At 52.5% G+C, this 14,860-nt stretch overlaps 1 protein-coding gene across 1 annotated transcript; it reads right to left on the bottom strand.

Moving 5' to 3' along the window:
• Positions 1-2,553: 2,553 nt before the first annotated feature.
• Positions 2,554-9,297, bottom strand: CADM4 (cell adhesion molecule 4). The gene is made up of 9 exons (XM_007943115.2): positions 9,108-9,297; positions 8,531-8,677; positions 7,875-8,027; positions 7,480-7,614; positions 5,992-6,156; positions 5,668-5,758; positions 4,929-5,101; positions 3,172-3,300; positions 2,554-2,663 (listed from the first exon to the last, which is right to left on the bottom strand). Exons 1-9 carry the CDS (start codon positions 9,295-9,297, stop codon positions 2,554-2,556), a joined length of 1,293 nt encoding a protein of 430 aa, XP_007941306.1.
• Positions 9,298-14,860: the final 5,563 nt, after the last annotated feature.

Raw genomic sequence — 14,860 nt, 5'->3', positions numbered from 1 at the left:
TATAATAAACGGGTAACCGGAAGTGTAAGTAATTACTTTCCACGAATTTTATGAGCCCATACTGAGAATTAGCAAACCCACAGGGCCACTGAGACTCTGACTTGGGTCCAAATCAAACCAAACCCACTGCCGTGGAAGGGATTGCGACTCACAGCGCCCCTAGAGGACAGAGTGGAACTGCCCCATAGGGTTTCTTTGCAAGGCTGTCAATTTTACAGAAACAAAGCCCAAACCAAACCCACTGCTGTGAAGTCGATTCCGACTCACAGCGCCCCTAGAGGACAGAGTAGAACAGCCCCATAGGATTTACAAGGCTGTGAATCTTTGCCAAAGCTGACTGCCTCATCTTTCTCTCACCTAGAGGCTGGTGAGTTCTAACTGCTGACGTTTTGGTTTGCAGCCGAGTGCTTTAACCACTGCACTCCTGGATCTCCTTTGACTTAGCTCAGGGAGGCTGGTTCAGAGGATGCCTGCCCAGGCAGTCATCAGGACAGAGGAACAAGCTCTGGGTGACTGGTGGACAGAGAGAAGGCTGTCTGGGCGATCAGTGAAGGACTGGGTCCTTGTACATTGTGACCCAGCCCCAGGGGGCTAAAGGAAGACAGAGGGAGTGTTCTGAAGTGCAGGGAGTTGTTCGGATTCCCAAGTCTGTGGCTGGTACCTTATGACCTGGCTCCAGGGGATGTTTTGACCCAACTTTGAGTGGAAGGAAGACTGGGCAATCTACTTCCATAGAGATACCACCTCGGAAACCCAAGGAATGGTGGCTGAGTCGGTGCCTAAGGCACTTGACTACTAACCAGAAAGCTGGTGGTTGAAACCAGTCACTCCTTGGAAGGAAGGTTGGGCAATGTACTTCACAGTGATACCGCCTGGGAAACCCAAGGAGGGGTGGCTGTGAGTTGGGTGCAACTCCACGGCACATAACAACAGAACTGGGTGGGGACTAGAGATGTGGGCGGGTGAAGCCTGAGTCCACTTCCGGGTGAGAATTGGATTTATGCTGGTCCTTGCTGTGCAGTTAGTGATGAGGGTGGCGTCTATGCACTTTGCCCCTTTAATAGTGCAGTTAGCGACATCTAATGTCTGCCTGTTTTATTCACTGTGGGATGTCCAGACCTTTGCACAGCGCCGGACACATAATAAGAGTTCTGTAAATTTTAGAGTCTAAAATTAGAACCATTCATCTAAAATCTAGAGGGAATGAGGGGCATGGAATGCCAAGCTAAGGAGCTCTGACTTGATGGGAGCCAGGGAAGAGTCCTGGACCAGGTCGGGACAGAGTGAGATGCCATTGAAGCTCCCCTGGAGACTGAGGACAGGTGAGGGAAGCCAGGGTAAGAGTCAAGGCCACCGGGATGGGGACAGGGTAGTCCAAGTAGCTACTTAAGCCAAAGAGAAAAGACCAGGTGACCATTTAGCCAAAGGAGTGGCCAGGAAAAACACCAGGTTTGTTGGAAGGGTGGTGATGTCCTTGGTGAAATCAGGACCCTCTCCAATCCAGTAGGAACCACCAGCAGCTGTTAGATGCACCCCCCCAGCCCTACCCTCTCCCCTGCCCAGTTTTCCCAAAGCAGTGCGGCCCTGGGAAGAGGGGCAGACACACAGCCGTTCCAAACACTTGTTCTCTCCTCAGTTTAATGGTGGTTAGTGGAATTGCCAAACCCCCTCCCCGTTCCCCTCCCCGCCCCGTATAAAACATGTTTTTTGTTTTTAACAAGAAAAAGGGGGCAAAAGCCAGGAGTGGGGAGTGGGGCTCAATCTGATATTTTCATACAGATTTTTGATTTTTTTTTAATATATTATATATAAAACCATAGAGATCAATGTGCCCCCCCAACTTCTTTCCCCCTCCCTGGGGGGCCTGGAGGAGAGATGGGGAAGGCCCCCCCAGGAGTGGATAGACAGACAAATATGGGTGGGACAGATGTGGGTGGAGGAGGTGGAAGGCAGGGGAGCCCAGGGACCTGGGGAAGAGGGCTTGGAGAAAAGGGCTGGGCCTGTCTCCCTAACTGCCCCCCATCAAAGTTATGACACAAAGACACAGAATCCCTGTTTCCACCCCCTCCCCCCGCCCCTTCCCCCACCGTGCAAACATGGCTTTGCAAAGAGGTGCCCAGAGCTCTGTGGAACTCTTACAATGGCTGGCATGGGGTCTGAGACCCCCAAAGAAATCTGTGTTCCCCTTCCCTGCCCGCCCCACCCGTCCCAGAATCTGACCCCCTCCCCACAAGACCTGGTTCTGCAGCTTAGGGGCCCTGGCCTTCCCCCAGTTATCTGTCCCCATCCCCATCCCTACTGCCCTCCCTGGGCTTGAGGGGGTCTGGACCTTTGGCCCCTGCCTCCTGGGAGACCCAGACCTCTGGGCCCTCACTTCCGGCCCTGGCAGAGGTCCAGGCATCCGACACCCGCATCCCTGCCCAAGCGTCTGAGGTGTTAGTGGTGGGGGGAGAAGCCCACCAGCCCAGACTCTGGCAAATGTCTTTGCTGGTTCCTTGCGGCTGGCAGTGCGGGGCACCGGAGGCCAGGCCCAAGCCTGCGGTGCAGGTGGGGTCAGATGAAGAACTCTTCTTTTCTCTTGTGTCCGTCGCTGCCATTGAGGAAGGCTTCTCTTGCTTCTCCCTGCTCGTCCAAGCCACTGGCTTCATGGGTCAGATAGGAGCCTGAGAGGCGCAGAGCCCCGTGCAGAAGGAGCATATATGCAGACCCAGAATTGGACAGAACGTAAGGAGAGAGGGAGACAGACGAGATACAAACCGGATGGAGGAAGAGGGAGAAACGGAACACACAGGAGTCACGTTCAGGGAACAGCAGAACAGTGGCAGGGAAAGGTAAAAGCAGAATTAGATGACTCCGAAAATTCAGGAAATATCAACCCTTCTCCCTTCTCTTGGTGACACCCCTTGCTCTGTTCCCAGCACATGATAAGTTGTTTCAGTCTAGCTTGCGCCCTTCATTCGGATTGAATATCACCCCTTTGGAGTCCTCCGCCGAAAGCCCCGCCCCTTCAGGTACAGAAACCTCAGTTTCGAATCCTGGATCCAGGCCCCGCCCCCTTACTACCCAGGCCCTATACCCGCCCTCTTTCTAGTTGGACTCCAGGCTCCGCCCCCTTCTGAATCTCACAACCAACCACACCCCTCGCTGAATCCAGGCCCCGCCCCCACTCACCCTTCTGCCTTACCGAGCACCAGACCATGCCCACCAGTACACATATGATCAGAAAGACCAGCAGCGCCAGGATGCCGCCCACAATGGCGTAGGGTACCGATGTCTGAGCCTCTACCACCGCACCGGGGTCTGCCAGAGGGACAGGGCGCAGAACCAAGTCATCAGAGGATGGTCCCAGCGCTACCAGACTTCTAACCCTTCTGCACACCTCACCTACCCACGCCCCTCAAAAATTACTGCCACCTGGTGGCTCCATCCATGGCTCTATTCTTTCCAGAAGCTCCACTTCCCCAAGGAAGGAACGCTTATTGGTTTGTATGCTGCCTGACTCCACCCCCTAATACCAGGCCTGTTTCTCCCCTCTCTCCACCAGGACAGAAACTTGTGACTTGTGACTCTGTTTCTTCCCCCACAGAACCCCAGGTCCAAATCCTTTCCCACCTCCTACAACGCTCCAGTTATTTAAAATGCTGGCCTCGGTATGTTGTTCAGTGCCGTGGAGTGGATTCCGACTCGTAGCCACGCTACATACAACAGAACGAAATACTGCCCAGGCCTGGGCCATGCTCACAACCTTTGAGCCCACTGTTACAGCCACGGTGTCAATCATTGAGGGTCTTCCTCTTTTTTGCTGACCTCTCCCAAGCGTCATGTCTTTCTCCTGGGACTGGTCCCTCCTAACAGTATGTCCAAAGTTCATGAGAGGAAGTCTCCCTTCTAAGGAGCATTTGGGCTGTACTTCTTCTAAGACAGATTTGTTCATTCTCTGGCAACCCGTGGTATATTCAATATTCTTCACCAACACCACAATTCAAAGCCATCAATTCTTCTTCCATCTTCCTTACTCAATGTCCAGCTTTTGCAAGCATATAAGGTGACTGAAAATACCATGGCTTGGGTCAGGCACACCTTAGTCCTCAAAATGGTATCTTTACCTTTTTTTTTTTTTAAGAAACAACACTTTAAAGAGGTCTTTTGCAGATTTACCCAGTGCTATGTGTCGTTTGATTTCTTGACTGCAATTTCCATGGATGCTGACTGTGAATCCAAGTAAAATAAAATCTTTGGCAGCGTCGGTATTTTCTCCATTTATCGTGATGTTGCTTATCGGTGTGGTTGTGAGGATGTTTGTTTTCTTTATGTTGAGGTAAACACAAGCCACCATGGAATGCTAGGGACCATTCCAAGCACTTTACACATTTACAGCATATGACCCTCACAACTCTCTACTCTATGAGGTAGGTGCTACTGTGTATTTCCACTTGACTGGTGAGGAAACTTAAGGCACAAACAAAATTTCCCAAAAAAACCCCTGAACTTGTTAGTGTGGTGTTGATTCTGACTCACAACTACCCTGTTAGGATGGAGCAGAACTACCCCCAAGTTTTTCAAGGCTGTCAATTTTGGACAGAAGACTGTCACATCTTTTTCTCCTAGAGTGCTGATGGGTTCAAACCAATGACCTTTGGGTTAGCAGACCAGCGCTTAACCCTTGTGTTACAATAGGGAATGGCAAAGCTGAGTTTGAACCCAGAAGGTCAGTCTGGCCCCAGAACTGTAAGAATTCTGTTAACTGTTGACCCCTTGAATCGTTCGCTTTGCTCAAGCCCCGCCCCTTCAAACGCGGTTGCGGGCCGGTGGACCTTCTGGGCCCATTCCCAAAGCCCCATGGCACCCACCCTGCAGTCTGCAGGAGAACCCAAGACCCCGCCCCCTCCCTGAGCCCCGCCCCCAGGTCTGCCGCATCCTCCGCTCACCGTAGACCACAAGCACGTAGAGCGCCCTCGCGTGGCCATGCTTGTTCGACGCCTCGCAAGTGTAGGTGCCATTATCCGCTGATACCAGCCCCGGCAGCGTGAGCGTCTCCCCTAAAGCCTCGGCCCGCTCTGGCAGAGAATCGTTCCCGCGGTTCCAGCGGATCTGGTTTGGCCTGCGGGGGGTGGGCGTGGGGGGTGGGTAAAGGGCAGTGAGAATTAAGCACTCAGGTGTCAGCTCCCAATTTCTCCAGAATCTCTGGATTTCTCCAGAATCTAGACAGGCAGCGCCTACTTCTCCCTTAGCCCACCGTTATGGAGTCAGTTCCTGGAGACTCTATGGCTACAGACTAAAACTGTTCCATAGAGTTTTCTTGGCTATCATCTATGGCAGCAGGTTGCCAGGTCGTTCTCCCGAGGTACTGCTGGGTGGGTTTCAGCTATCATCACTCTTTACTAGTTGAAGGCAAACTTTCTGGGTCATCCTGCTAGGGCCCCAAAATAAGACGGCCCCTCTAGTCCTCTTCTTCCTAGAAAACCAACAGTTCCAGGCCCTGTTCCCATCCATCCGGCTCTCAGGAATCCCAGGCCACCTTCAGAATCCAAGAATTGGGGGCCCCACAGTCTGCTTCCTTGGGACCCGGGAGTCTGAACCTCCGATCCTCTCCTTGCTCAGGACCCAGGGGCCCAGACTTCCAGCCCTCTTCTGTGAACCCAGGAGCATCCGAGCCCCAGAGCCCACCTGGGGTTCCCGGATACTGCACACGTTAGCACCAGCGTGTCTCCCTCCCTCACCACAGCTTGGGAGGCGTGGATCCGGGCAGTGGGGGAGTCTGGGAAGAAATGAACAGTAAATTTGATTATGGTGGTTATGTAGGTATATACATTTGTCAAAACCTTCCAAACTGTATGCTTCAAATTGGTGCATCTTATGTCAATTACACCTCAATAAAGTTAATTCTGGGGAAAAAAAATAAACGAAATGAAAAGCCAGAGTGGACGTGTGGGTCATCACAGCGGCCTGGGCACCCCCTAAGGGCAGGTGGCTGACGCTGGGGCCACTTACACTGCACGTCCAGCTCGTACTGCGTCTGCTTGCTGTGGCCAGAGGGCAGTGCCTGGTTCTGCGCCTCGCATATGACAATACCACCGTCGTCCTTGCGGTCCACGCGGAAGCGCACTGTGCTCATCACTCTCCAGACCTTGCCATTTTCCTGTTGGCTGCTCACTCCTGCCATGCCATGCCAGGACACAGTCAGACTGCGATGCCTGCCTCCCAACCACACCTGTCTCCTCCCCCCAGCAGATCCCGAAGCAAGCGACTTGCCAAACTGTCCCTCCGCTAGGGAGTTCTGGGTGTGCGTGGTTAGACGCTGGACTGCTAGCCAAATGGCTGGTGGTTGGAACCCACCAGCCGCTCTGCAGGAGTCGGCTTCCATCAAGATGACAGCCTTGGAAACCTATGGGACAGTTCTACTCTGTCCTCTAGGGGCGCTGTGAGTCAGCATGCACAGACGGCAGTGGGTTTAGGGCTTTGCTTCCCTAAAGATGAAACCAAAACCAAACCAAACTCACTGCCATCGAGTCCCTTCTGCCTTTCTGACTCATAGCGAGTGCCCTCACTGGGTTTCCGAGGCTGTAAATCTTTAGGGAAGTAGATCACCCTGTCTTCCTTCCTCAGAGCGGCTGGTGGGTTTGAACCACTGAGCTTCTGCTTAGCAGTCAAGTGCCTTATCCACTATGCCACCAGAGCTCCTTCTGTAAAGATTGCAAATGCAATGCATTGTCATAGAGTCGTATCTGACTCATAGCGACTCCTCCTTGGGTTTCCGAGGCGGTATCACTATGGAAGTAGATTGCCCAACCTTCCTTCCGAGGAGTGGCTGGTGGGTTTGAACCGCCAGCCTTCTGGTTAGCAGTCAAATGCCTTAGGCACTGCACCACCAGAGCTCCTTGGAAACGATATGGGGCAGTTGTACTGTGTCCTCTAGGGGCGCTGTGAGTTGGAATCTAGCGCAAGGGTTTTGTCCCCTTGAAAGCTGCTTCCCACACACCCCTTCTCATCGATCAGTTAGTTCATTTAAAGCTTCATATTAAGCTATAAGTAGTTGACAGGATCTGCACGTTCTCTCCTCTTATCTCCGTCCACACAGAACTCATGACTTTCCCGATATCCTCCAAGCTCCACGCAAGCTACAGCTCTTTAAAGTCTTCCTTCAAACCCTACCCCTAAGGAATCTGCCTCTTTCCCAATCTCATCTGGTTAGAATCCTGACGTCTTTCTAGTACCCACCCTCTTAGAATTCTTCTTCTCTTCCCAGAACCCCTCCCCGATTTCCTTCCAAGCTCCGCCTTCTTAGACTCAGCACAATTTTTGAAGCTCTGCCCCGCTCCGCTCCTCGGAGACTCTGGACCAGTTTTCCAAGCTCACGGCCATAAAACCAGCCATGCCATTTCAAGCCCCGCCCATAACCCCGCCTCCTTTTCAAGCCACACCCCCAATAACCCCGCCTCCTCAGGTCCCGCCCCTCGCCCGCAATCAGCAACCTGGTACCTTTCAGCTCCTTGCGGTCCCGGTACCAGCGCAGGACGGCGGCCGGGCGAGACCGCGGAACTAGGCAACTGACCTCCACCTCGCCACCCTCCACCGCCTGTTCCCGGACCTCCACCACCGGATTCTCCGGGGCCACTGCCGCAGGGAAAGGGGGATATGAGGAGTGGTCACACGGAAGGCTCAGACGTGGCCCCCATGGGACCAGGTTGCGGGATCCCAGGGACTAAGGGGAGCCAGGGTACCAGGGGCAGTGGTCAAACACGGAGCCCAAAGGTGAGGAAGGCCATGTTTACTGGGACCAAGTTGTCCGGGAGGTTAACTTGTCCGGGAGGTTAGCCAAGGGCAGACGTTACCAGGATGAAAGGAAAACAGGGGAAAAGAGAGGAGGCCCTTACCCAGTACAGTGAGCGTGGCGATCTGGTGGTGGGTGTCCTCCGTGTAGAGCTGGCAGAAGTAACCCCCTTCGTCCTCCAGGCGGGCGTCGGAGAGCCGGATCCGCACCCTGCGTGGGGAGAACTCCTCAAGCTGGAAGCGATCGTCCTTCAGGGCTAGAGAGGAGAAGGGAAGGGGTGAGCGCGTGGGGTCTCCCTGTAGAGTCCCCCCTTCTCTAGCTCTCTTTTCTCCAGCCATACCTATGATCTGAGATGCCCACCCCAATCACTCCCAGGAGGAGCCAGGCCCTCCCCACCGTAGACCCAGGAGTCCAGCCCCCTCAACCCCCTCTTCAGGTCCCAGGAGTCCAGCCCCCAGCCCCTCCTTCCCCAGGACCCGGGAGTCCAAGCTCCCAGGCCCTCCTCCCTCAGACCCAGGAGACCAACCCCGAGCTCCTTCCTCCCCAGGACCCAGAGGTCCAGGCCCCAGCCCCTTCCTCCCCAGGATTCAGGAGTGCAGGCCCCCCAGCCCCTCCTCCCTCAGACCCAGGAGTCCTGCCCCCTCAACCCCCTCTTCAGGTCCCAGGAGTCCAGGTCCTCAGCCCCCTCCTCAGGTCCCAGGAGTCTAGACCCTAGCCCTCTCCTCCTTCAAGACTCAAGATTCCATTCCCAGCACTCACCTCGGGTGCCATTGAAGAAGAGGGTCTGCCGGGCTGGGTTCTGAATGACAACTATGGACCCATCGTACTGGTGCAGACGGCAGGTGATCTCAGCCACCCCACCCTCAGCCACGGTCACATTCTCTGTCTGGACTTCCTGTCCTGTCCCTGGAGGTAGAGACAGAATAGCAGATGGCTTGAGGGCTACAAATCAACCTTGTCTTTCTCTGCTCCTCTCCCGTCCCAGCCTGCAAGCCCTATCCTTCAGTTCCTTACACCTCACGTTTCTTGGGGGCTGGGAGAGATGACAAAACCTGCCCCCTTCTCAAGGGGGAGCTGCAGTCAGGATCCAGTGTTAGGTGCTGTACCCAGGCCGCACAGCGTAAGGGTGACGGGAAAATCGGGAACCGAAGAATCGTAACAGTTATACAACAGAATCAGTATTAACTAATGTCACTGAATTGTCCACGTGAAGGATGTTGAGAAGGCAAAACTGTTGCATAAATATTTAGCACAATTTTTAAGATAGCATCGTAAATAAACCAAGAGTAAGCCCCGCCCACAAACCCGCCCCTTTTCTAAGCCACACCCCACCAACCCCTCCTCCTCAGGTCCCGCCCCTCGCCCGCAATCAGCAACCTGGTATCTTTCAGCTCCTTGCGGTCCCGGTACCAGCGCCGGACCGCGGCCAGGCAAGACCGCGGAACTAGGCAACTGACCTCCACCTCGCCACCCTCCACCGCTTGTGGACTTCCTCGCCTTTGGTCTCCGTGTTTGACCCCTGCCATTGGTACCCTGGCTCCCCTTAGTCCCTGGAATCCCGCAACCTGGTCACATGGGGGCCACGTCCGAGCCTTCTGTGTGACCACTCCTCATATTCCCCTTTCCCTGCGGCAGTGGCCGCGGAGAATCCCGTGGTGGAGGCACGAGACTGCTGTGTGTCTTACAAGGCCCGTCTCTTCACACTTGGGTGCATGGAGCAGGTCTGCAAAGAAGTCACCATACTCCAAATGTTCTTCCCAGCCACGCACGGGCCTTTGCAAGCTCCTGGAAAGGAGGGGTTCTACCCGCCTCGGATCTGGGCAGGCTGTGACTTGCTTTGACAGAAGGAATTTTCTGGAAGTGATGCTGTGCCCTGGGTGGAAAACGCTCGCCCACCAACCTAAAGGTTGGCCGTTTGAACCTGCCCAGTGGTGCCATGTTACTTTCAGCATTCTTCGCCAGCACCACAACTCAAAAGCATCAACTCTTCTTGTCTTCCTTATTCATTGTCCAGCTTTCACATGCATATGAGGTGACTGAAAATACCCTGGCTTAGGTTAGGCACACCTTAGTCTTCAAGGAGACATCTTTGCTCTTCAGCACTTTAAAGAGGTCTTTTGCAGCAGATTTGCCCAGAGCAATACATTACGGGACTGCCATTAGCACTATCAGTTCTGTTCTGGAAAAAAGTGCAGCTGGAATGCTCCTTGAAGTAAGAATGGCCAGAGTTTGTCTCCCCTACTTTGGTCATGTTGTCAGAAGGGGCCATTCCCTGGATAAGGATATCATGCTTGGTAAAGTGGAGGGTCAATGAAAAAGGGGAAGGCCCTCAATGAGACGGATTGACACAGTGGCTGCAGCGATGGGGTCAGGTGTAGCAGGGATCGTGAGGCTGGCGCAGGACCAGGCAGTGTTCCATTCTGTTGTACGTGGGGTCGCTATGAGTCGGAGCCAGCCTGACAGCACCTAACAACAACAGTGGCGCCATGGGAGAAGGGCACGGAGATCAGCTTTCATAAAGATTAAAGCCAAGACAACCCCACGGAGCAGTTCTACTCTGTAACCCACGAGGTCACCACAAGTCGCAATCAACTTGCCAGCAATGGGTCTTTTTTTTTTTGATGTATGAGTTCTGGCGCTTAGGCCTCAAGAAGCCTTGCACCCTCTGCTCTTGCCTCCTTGCTGCCCTAAGACTGTTCTGCGAAGATGCCTGGACTAGCCTCTTTGAAGATGAGAGGCCACACAGAGAGAGAAGCCCAGTCGCCAGCCAGCACCAGCCGCCAGACATGTGAGTGAGGCTGTCCCGGATCAGTCACACCACCAGAAGATGACAGCCACAGGAGTGACCCCAGCTGACAGAGAGAGAGTAACTGCCTAGCTGGAGCCAGCTCAAATTGCAACCCCTGGGGTAGTGAGCAAATAAAATGTGGTCGTTTTAAGCCATTAAAGTTTGGGAAGTCTGTTCACTGATACAACATACAAGCTACATTTCTCAGCATCCCTTGGAGTTAGCTGGGGCCGAGTAACCTGTTAGGAGTTCCTGGGTGGTTCAAATGGTTAAGTGCTAGACTAATAACTAAAAAGAGCTCTGGTGGTGTAGTGCCTGAGGCATTTGATTGCTAACCAGAAGGTTGGCCGTTCAAACCCACCAGCACTCTGCAGAAGGAAGACTGGGCATTCTATTTCCATAGATATGTACTGCCTCAGAAACCCAAAGGGGGTTGCTATGAGTTGGAATCGACTAGAGACGCCTTGGAAGTGAAGCCTGGCAATCTGCTTCTGAAAGGTCACACCTTTGAAAGCCCAATGGCTTTCTACTCTGGACACAAGGAGTCAATTCCAATGATAACAAACAAAACATGTCACTTAACTGCTGGCTTATGGGATGAAGATTCAGGTGCGCCTGACCCAAGCCATACTATTTTCAATCGCCTCATGTGCATGTGAAAGCTGGACAATTAATAAGGAAGACGGAAGAAGAGCTAATGCTTTTGAATTGTGGTGTTTGGCAAAGAATACCGAATATACCATGGACTGCCAGAAGAACGAACAAATCTGTCTTGGAAGTACTACAGCTGGAATGCTCCTTGGAAGCGAGGGTGGCCAGACTTCCTCTCACCCACTTTGGTCATGTTGTCAGAAGGGCCCAGTCTGCCCTCCCTGACTAGAACAGACGCACCATGAAAGCAGGGATGTAATCCGTTGAGTTTACTGCTGTACCCCTAGAACAGCACGGAGAAAGCAAGCTTGCTAAGGGGGAGGGGCAGCGCAAAAGGGCAAGACCCTCAGGGAGGCAGACTGATACAGCGGCTGCAACAAGGGGCTCAAACAGCAGGGTCGGTGAGGATGGTGCAGGTGCTGCATTCTGTTGCACATACAGGGTCAGTCCCTCTGAGGCGGGACACACTCGATGGCACCTAGCAACCACAATGGGATGTAAGTGGAAGAGGTAAACACCTCTTCCAGGCCTGCCCCACCTCCCTCACGATCCCTCATGCTGGCTGAGTGGAGAGGACTCCAGGGACACTGGACGGAGCCCAGGTCCCTGACGGGATGGCCCCCTCACCCGCACAGGACTGTGACTTGCCTGAGCAAGAAATACACTGTTTTGTCAAGTCGTTGAAGTGTCAGTGCTGTTCCTAACGGAAGTTAACTCACCCTGATTAATCCATCCGAGGAATCAGGTGCGGGGAACTAGACAAGGGGGCTAGCAACGGAGGAAACAGCCTACAGGAAAACTCAAAGCTGAGCCTAGTGACCAACATCATCCCCACCACCGCTGTCTTCATCATCTTCAAAATAACTATCACCACATTTGTTGTTAAAACCCAAAACCAAACCCACTGCCATCGAGTTGGTTCTGACTCATAGCGACCCCTACTGGGTTTCCGAGGTGCTAAATCTTTATGGAAGTAGATTGCCCAGTCTTGCTTCTGTGGAGCAGTTGGTGGGTTTGAACCACCAACCTTCTGGTTAGCAGTCAGATGCCTGAGGCACTGCACCACCAGAGCTCCTTACAGTTGTTGTTGTTAGTTACTGTCAATTGGCCCCCGATTCACAGCAACCATAGAACAAAATGCTGCCTGCTCCCCCTGAGCATCTGCAGATGAAACTGCTGTGACTGACCCATTGGGGTTTCACTGGCTGATTGTCAGGAGTGGGTCACCAGGCCTTTCTTCCTGGTCTTAGTCTGGAAGTTCTGCTGAAACCTGTTCAGCATCAGGGTAACACGGAAGCTGTACATGGCGGCTGTACGTGAGGTGCCCTGGTTGAGGACTGAACCCAGGTGCCCCGCACGGAAGATGAGAATTCCACCACTGAACCATCACAGCGCCTTCAACAACCCCTTCAACTGTCAGTGTTAGTCATTTGCTGTGTCAGGCCCTGGGCTAAGGATATTACCTCCATTAACCAAAACCAAATTCACGGCCATCAAGTTGATTCCAACTCATAGTGACCCCCGTCGGGTTTCCAAGGTGGCAAATCTTTATGGAAATAGATGGCCCCATCTTCCTACGGAGGAGTGGCCAGTGGGTTTGAACAACCAACCTTCTGGTTAGCAGTCGCATGCTTTAGGCACTCTGCCGCCAGAGCTCCTTTAGATGGATTTAGGCATGTTGTTGTTGTTATGTGCCGTCGAGTCGGACCCGACTCATAGTGATCCCTCCTTGGGTTTCCGAGACGGTATCACTACAGAAGTAGATTGCCCAACCTTCCTTCCTCCGAGTGGCTGGTGGGTTTGAACCGCCAGCCTTCTGATTAGCAGTCAAGTGCCTTAGGCACTACACTACCAGAGCTCCTATTACCCATATGTTGTCCATTTATTCATCACAATACCTGTATAAAGTAGGCACTATTATCAATCCTAAGGAGCTCTGGTGGTGTAGTGCCTAAGGCATCTGACTGCTAACCAGAAGGCTGGCGGTTCAAACCCACTGGCCACTCTGCAGAAAGAAGACTGGGCAATCTACTTCTGTAAAGATTTACTGCCTCAGAAATCCAAAGGGGGTTGCTATGAATGTCAGAATCGACTTGATGGCGTTGAGGTTTTTATTATTACTATTATCAATCCTTGTTTGTTTTTCTAATTCCCCATGTTATCAATGAGCAAACCGGCCCAGAGAGATGAAGTGACTTGCCCAAGAGCATAGCATCTGATTCCATCTCCTGCATCTCAAATCCCCCCTGTCTGGGTGGAGTGTGCACCACTGGTGAGGGGAGCTGGAGCGAGGACGGTCATCTGAAGTGGGAGGAGCTTCTGAAGACATCGCATGCCAAGCTCAGACGTTAGCTCTTATCCTGAAGGCCAGTGGAGGTCTTGAAGCAGAAAAGTGGCATGATCTCATCTGGTTATTTATCTTTAAATGAGGGACAGCTAGCTCTTTGTGGCTCCTTCATTCTCTCTCAGGATTTCATTGTGTCTCAGGATTTCATTCATTCATCTGCATATTTCCTGAGTAGGTTTCCAGGGGCTGGGTGCCCAAAGATGAGTCAGATTTATGGGCAGTTAGACACCAACCACTGTAATATCCTATCAAAGGTTTACATTTCCTATAAGTGGGATAGGTAGCCTGATTTGGTCGCTGAGGGGTTGGAAAGAATTTCGGTATGTGCAGGCAGAGACAGCTGGCTGCCTTCCTGACATCCCTGCTTCCCTTTCTCCTCACCAAAGAATCCTGATAGGATTCGATGGTTGTCCTATGTCCAGCTGAAAGATATATTTCCCAGCTTCCCTTACAGGTAGGTGAGGCCATGTGATAAAGTTTGTCCAACTGGATGTGAGCCAAAGCATCACATGGTAATTTGGGCAGCACTTCTTAAAGAAAGACGGTAAGTTCTTTTTCCATCAAGTCACCCTTGTGCTGACTGGAGCTGGGATGTGATGGCTGGAGTTCTGGCAGCCATGTTGGACCATGAGGCCCAGAGCATTAAGGATGGTAAAAGGAACAAAAAGGTAGAAAGTGCCTGAGTCTCTGGTGATGGTGTGGAGTTGCCCTAACCTGGGCTCCTACTTTTGGACTTCTTCTGTTTGAGTAAAGCACTTTGGGTAACTGAACTTTGGCTCAAACCGCTTCATCTCAATTGTTCTCAATCTCAGGAAATGTCACAGCCATCCACCCTCTTGCTCTGGCCCAAAATTTAGGAATCATCCAAGTTCCTCACCCCAACATCCATTCCATCAGCAAGGTCTGTCCATTCTACCTCTAAAACCTCTCCCTAATCTATTCATCACTTTATACATCCATCACCATCACCCTGCTCCAACAACATGATCTCCCACCTGCACCCTTCAAAAGGCTCCTCAAGGGTCCCCCTGCTTCTTGCCTGACTCCCCCAAGGCCACTCTCCACACAGCTGCCAGGCAGACTATTCAAAAAGGTAAATCAGATTAAGTCACCCCTCTGCTTAAACGCTCTCCAGGGCTGCCCATTACACTTACAGTAAAATCTAGATTCCTTCCCCAGGTCTTCAAGATGCTACGCGGCCCAGCCTCTCTCTGGCCATAGTTCTTTTTTGCTTGTCTGTTTGTTTCTTGGGTTTTGTTTTAAATTGTAATTTGGGTGAAAGTTTACAGAGCAAATTCACTTT

Source organism: Orycteropus afer, unplaced genomic scaffold (genome assembly GCF_000298275.1).
Source record: "Orycteropus afer afer isolate SDZICR_OR568_19922 unplaced genomic scaffold, OryAfe1.0 scaffold00099, whole genome shotgun sequence".
NCBI lineage: Eukaryota > Metazoa > Chordata > Mammalia > Tubulidentata > Orycteropodidae > Orycteropus > Orycteropus afer.
This window is presented reverse-complemented; position numbering and strand designations above follow the sequence as displayed.

Coding starts and splice junctions, on each gene's coding strand:
- CADM4 (XM_007943115.2), bottom strand. CDS start 9,297: ATGGCAGGGGTCAAACACGGAGACCAAAGGCGAGGAAGTCCACAAGCG. Junction 8,028..8,530: donor CTTCTTCAATGGCACCCGAG/GTGAGTGCTGGG, acceptor TCTCCTCTCTAG/CCCTGAAGGACGATCGCTTC. Junction 5,759..5,991: donor GTACGAGCTGGACGTGCAGT/GTAAGTGGCCCC, acceptor ATTTCTTCCCAG/ACTCCCCCACTGCCCGGATC.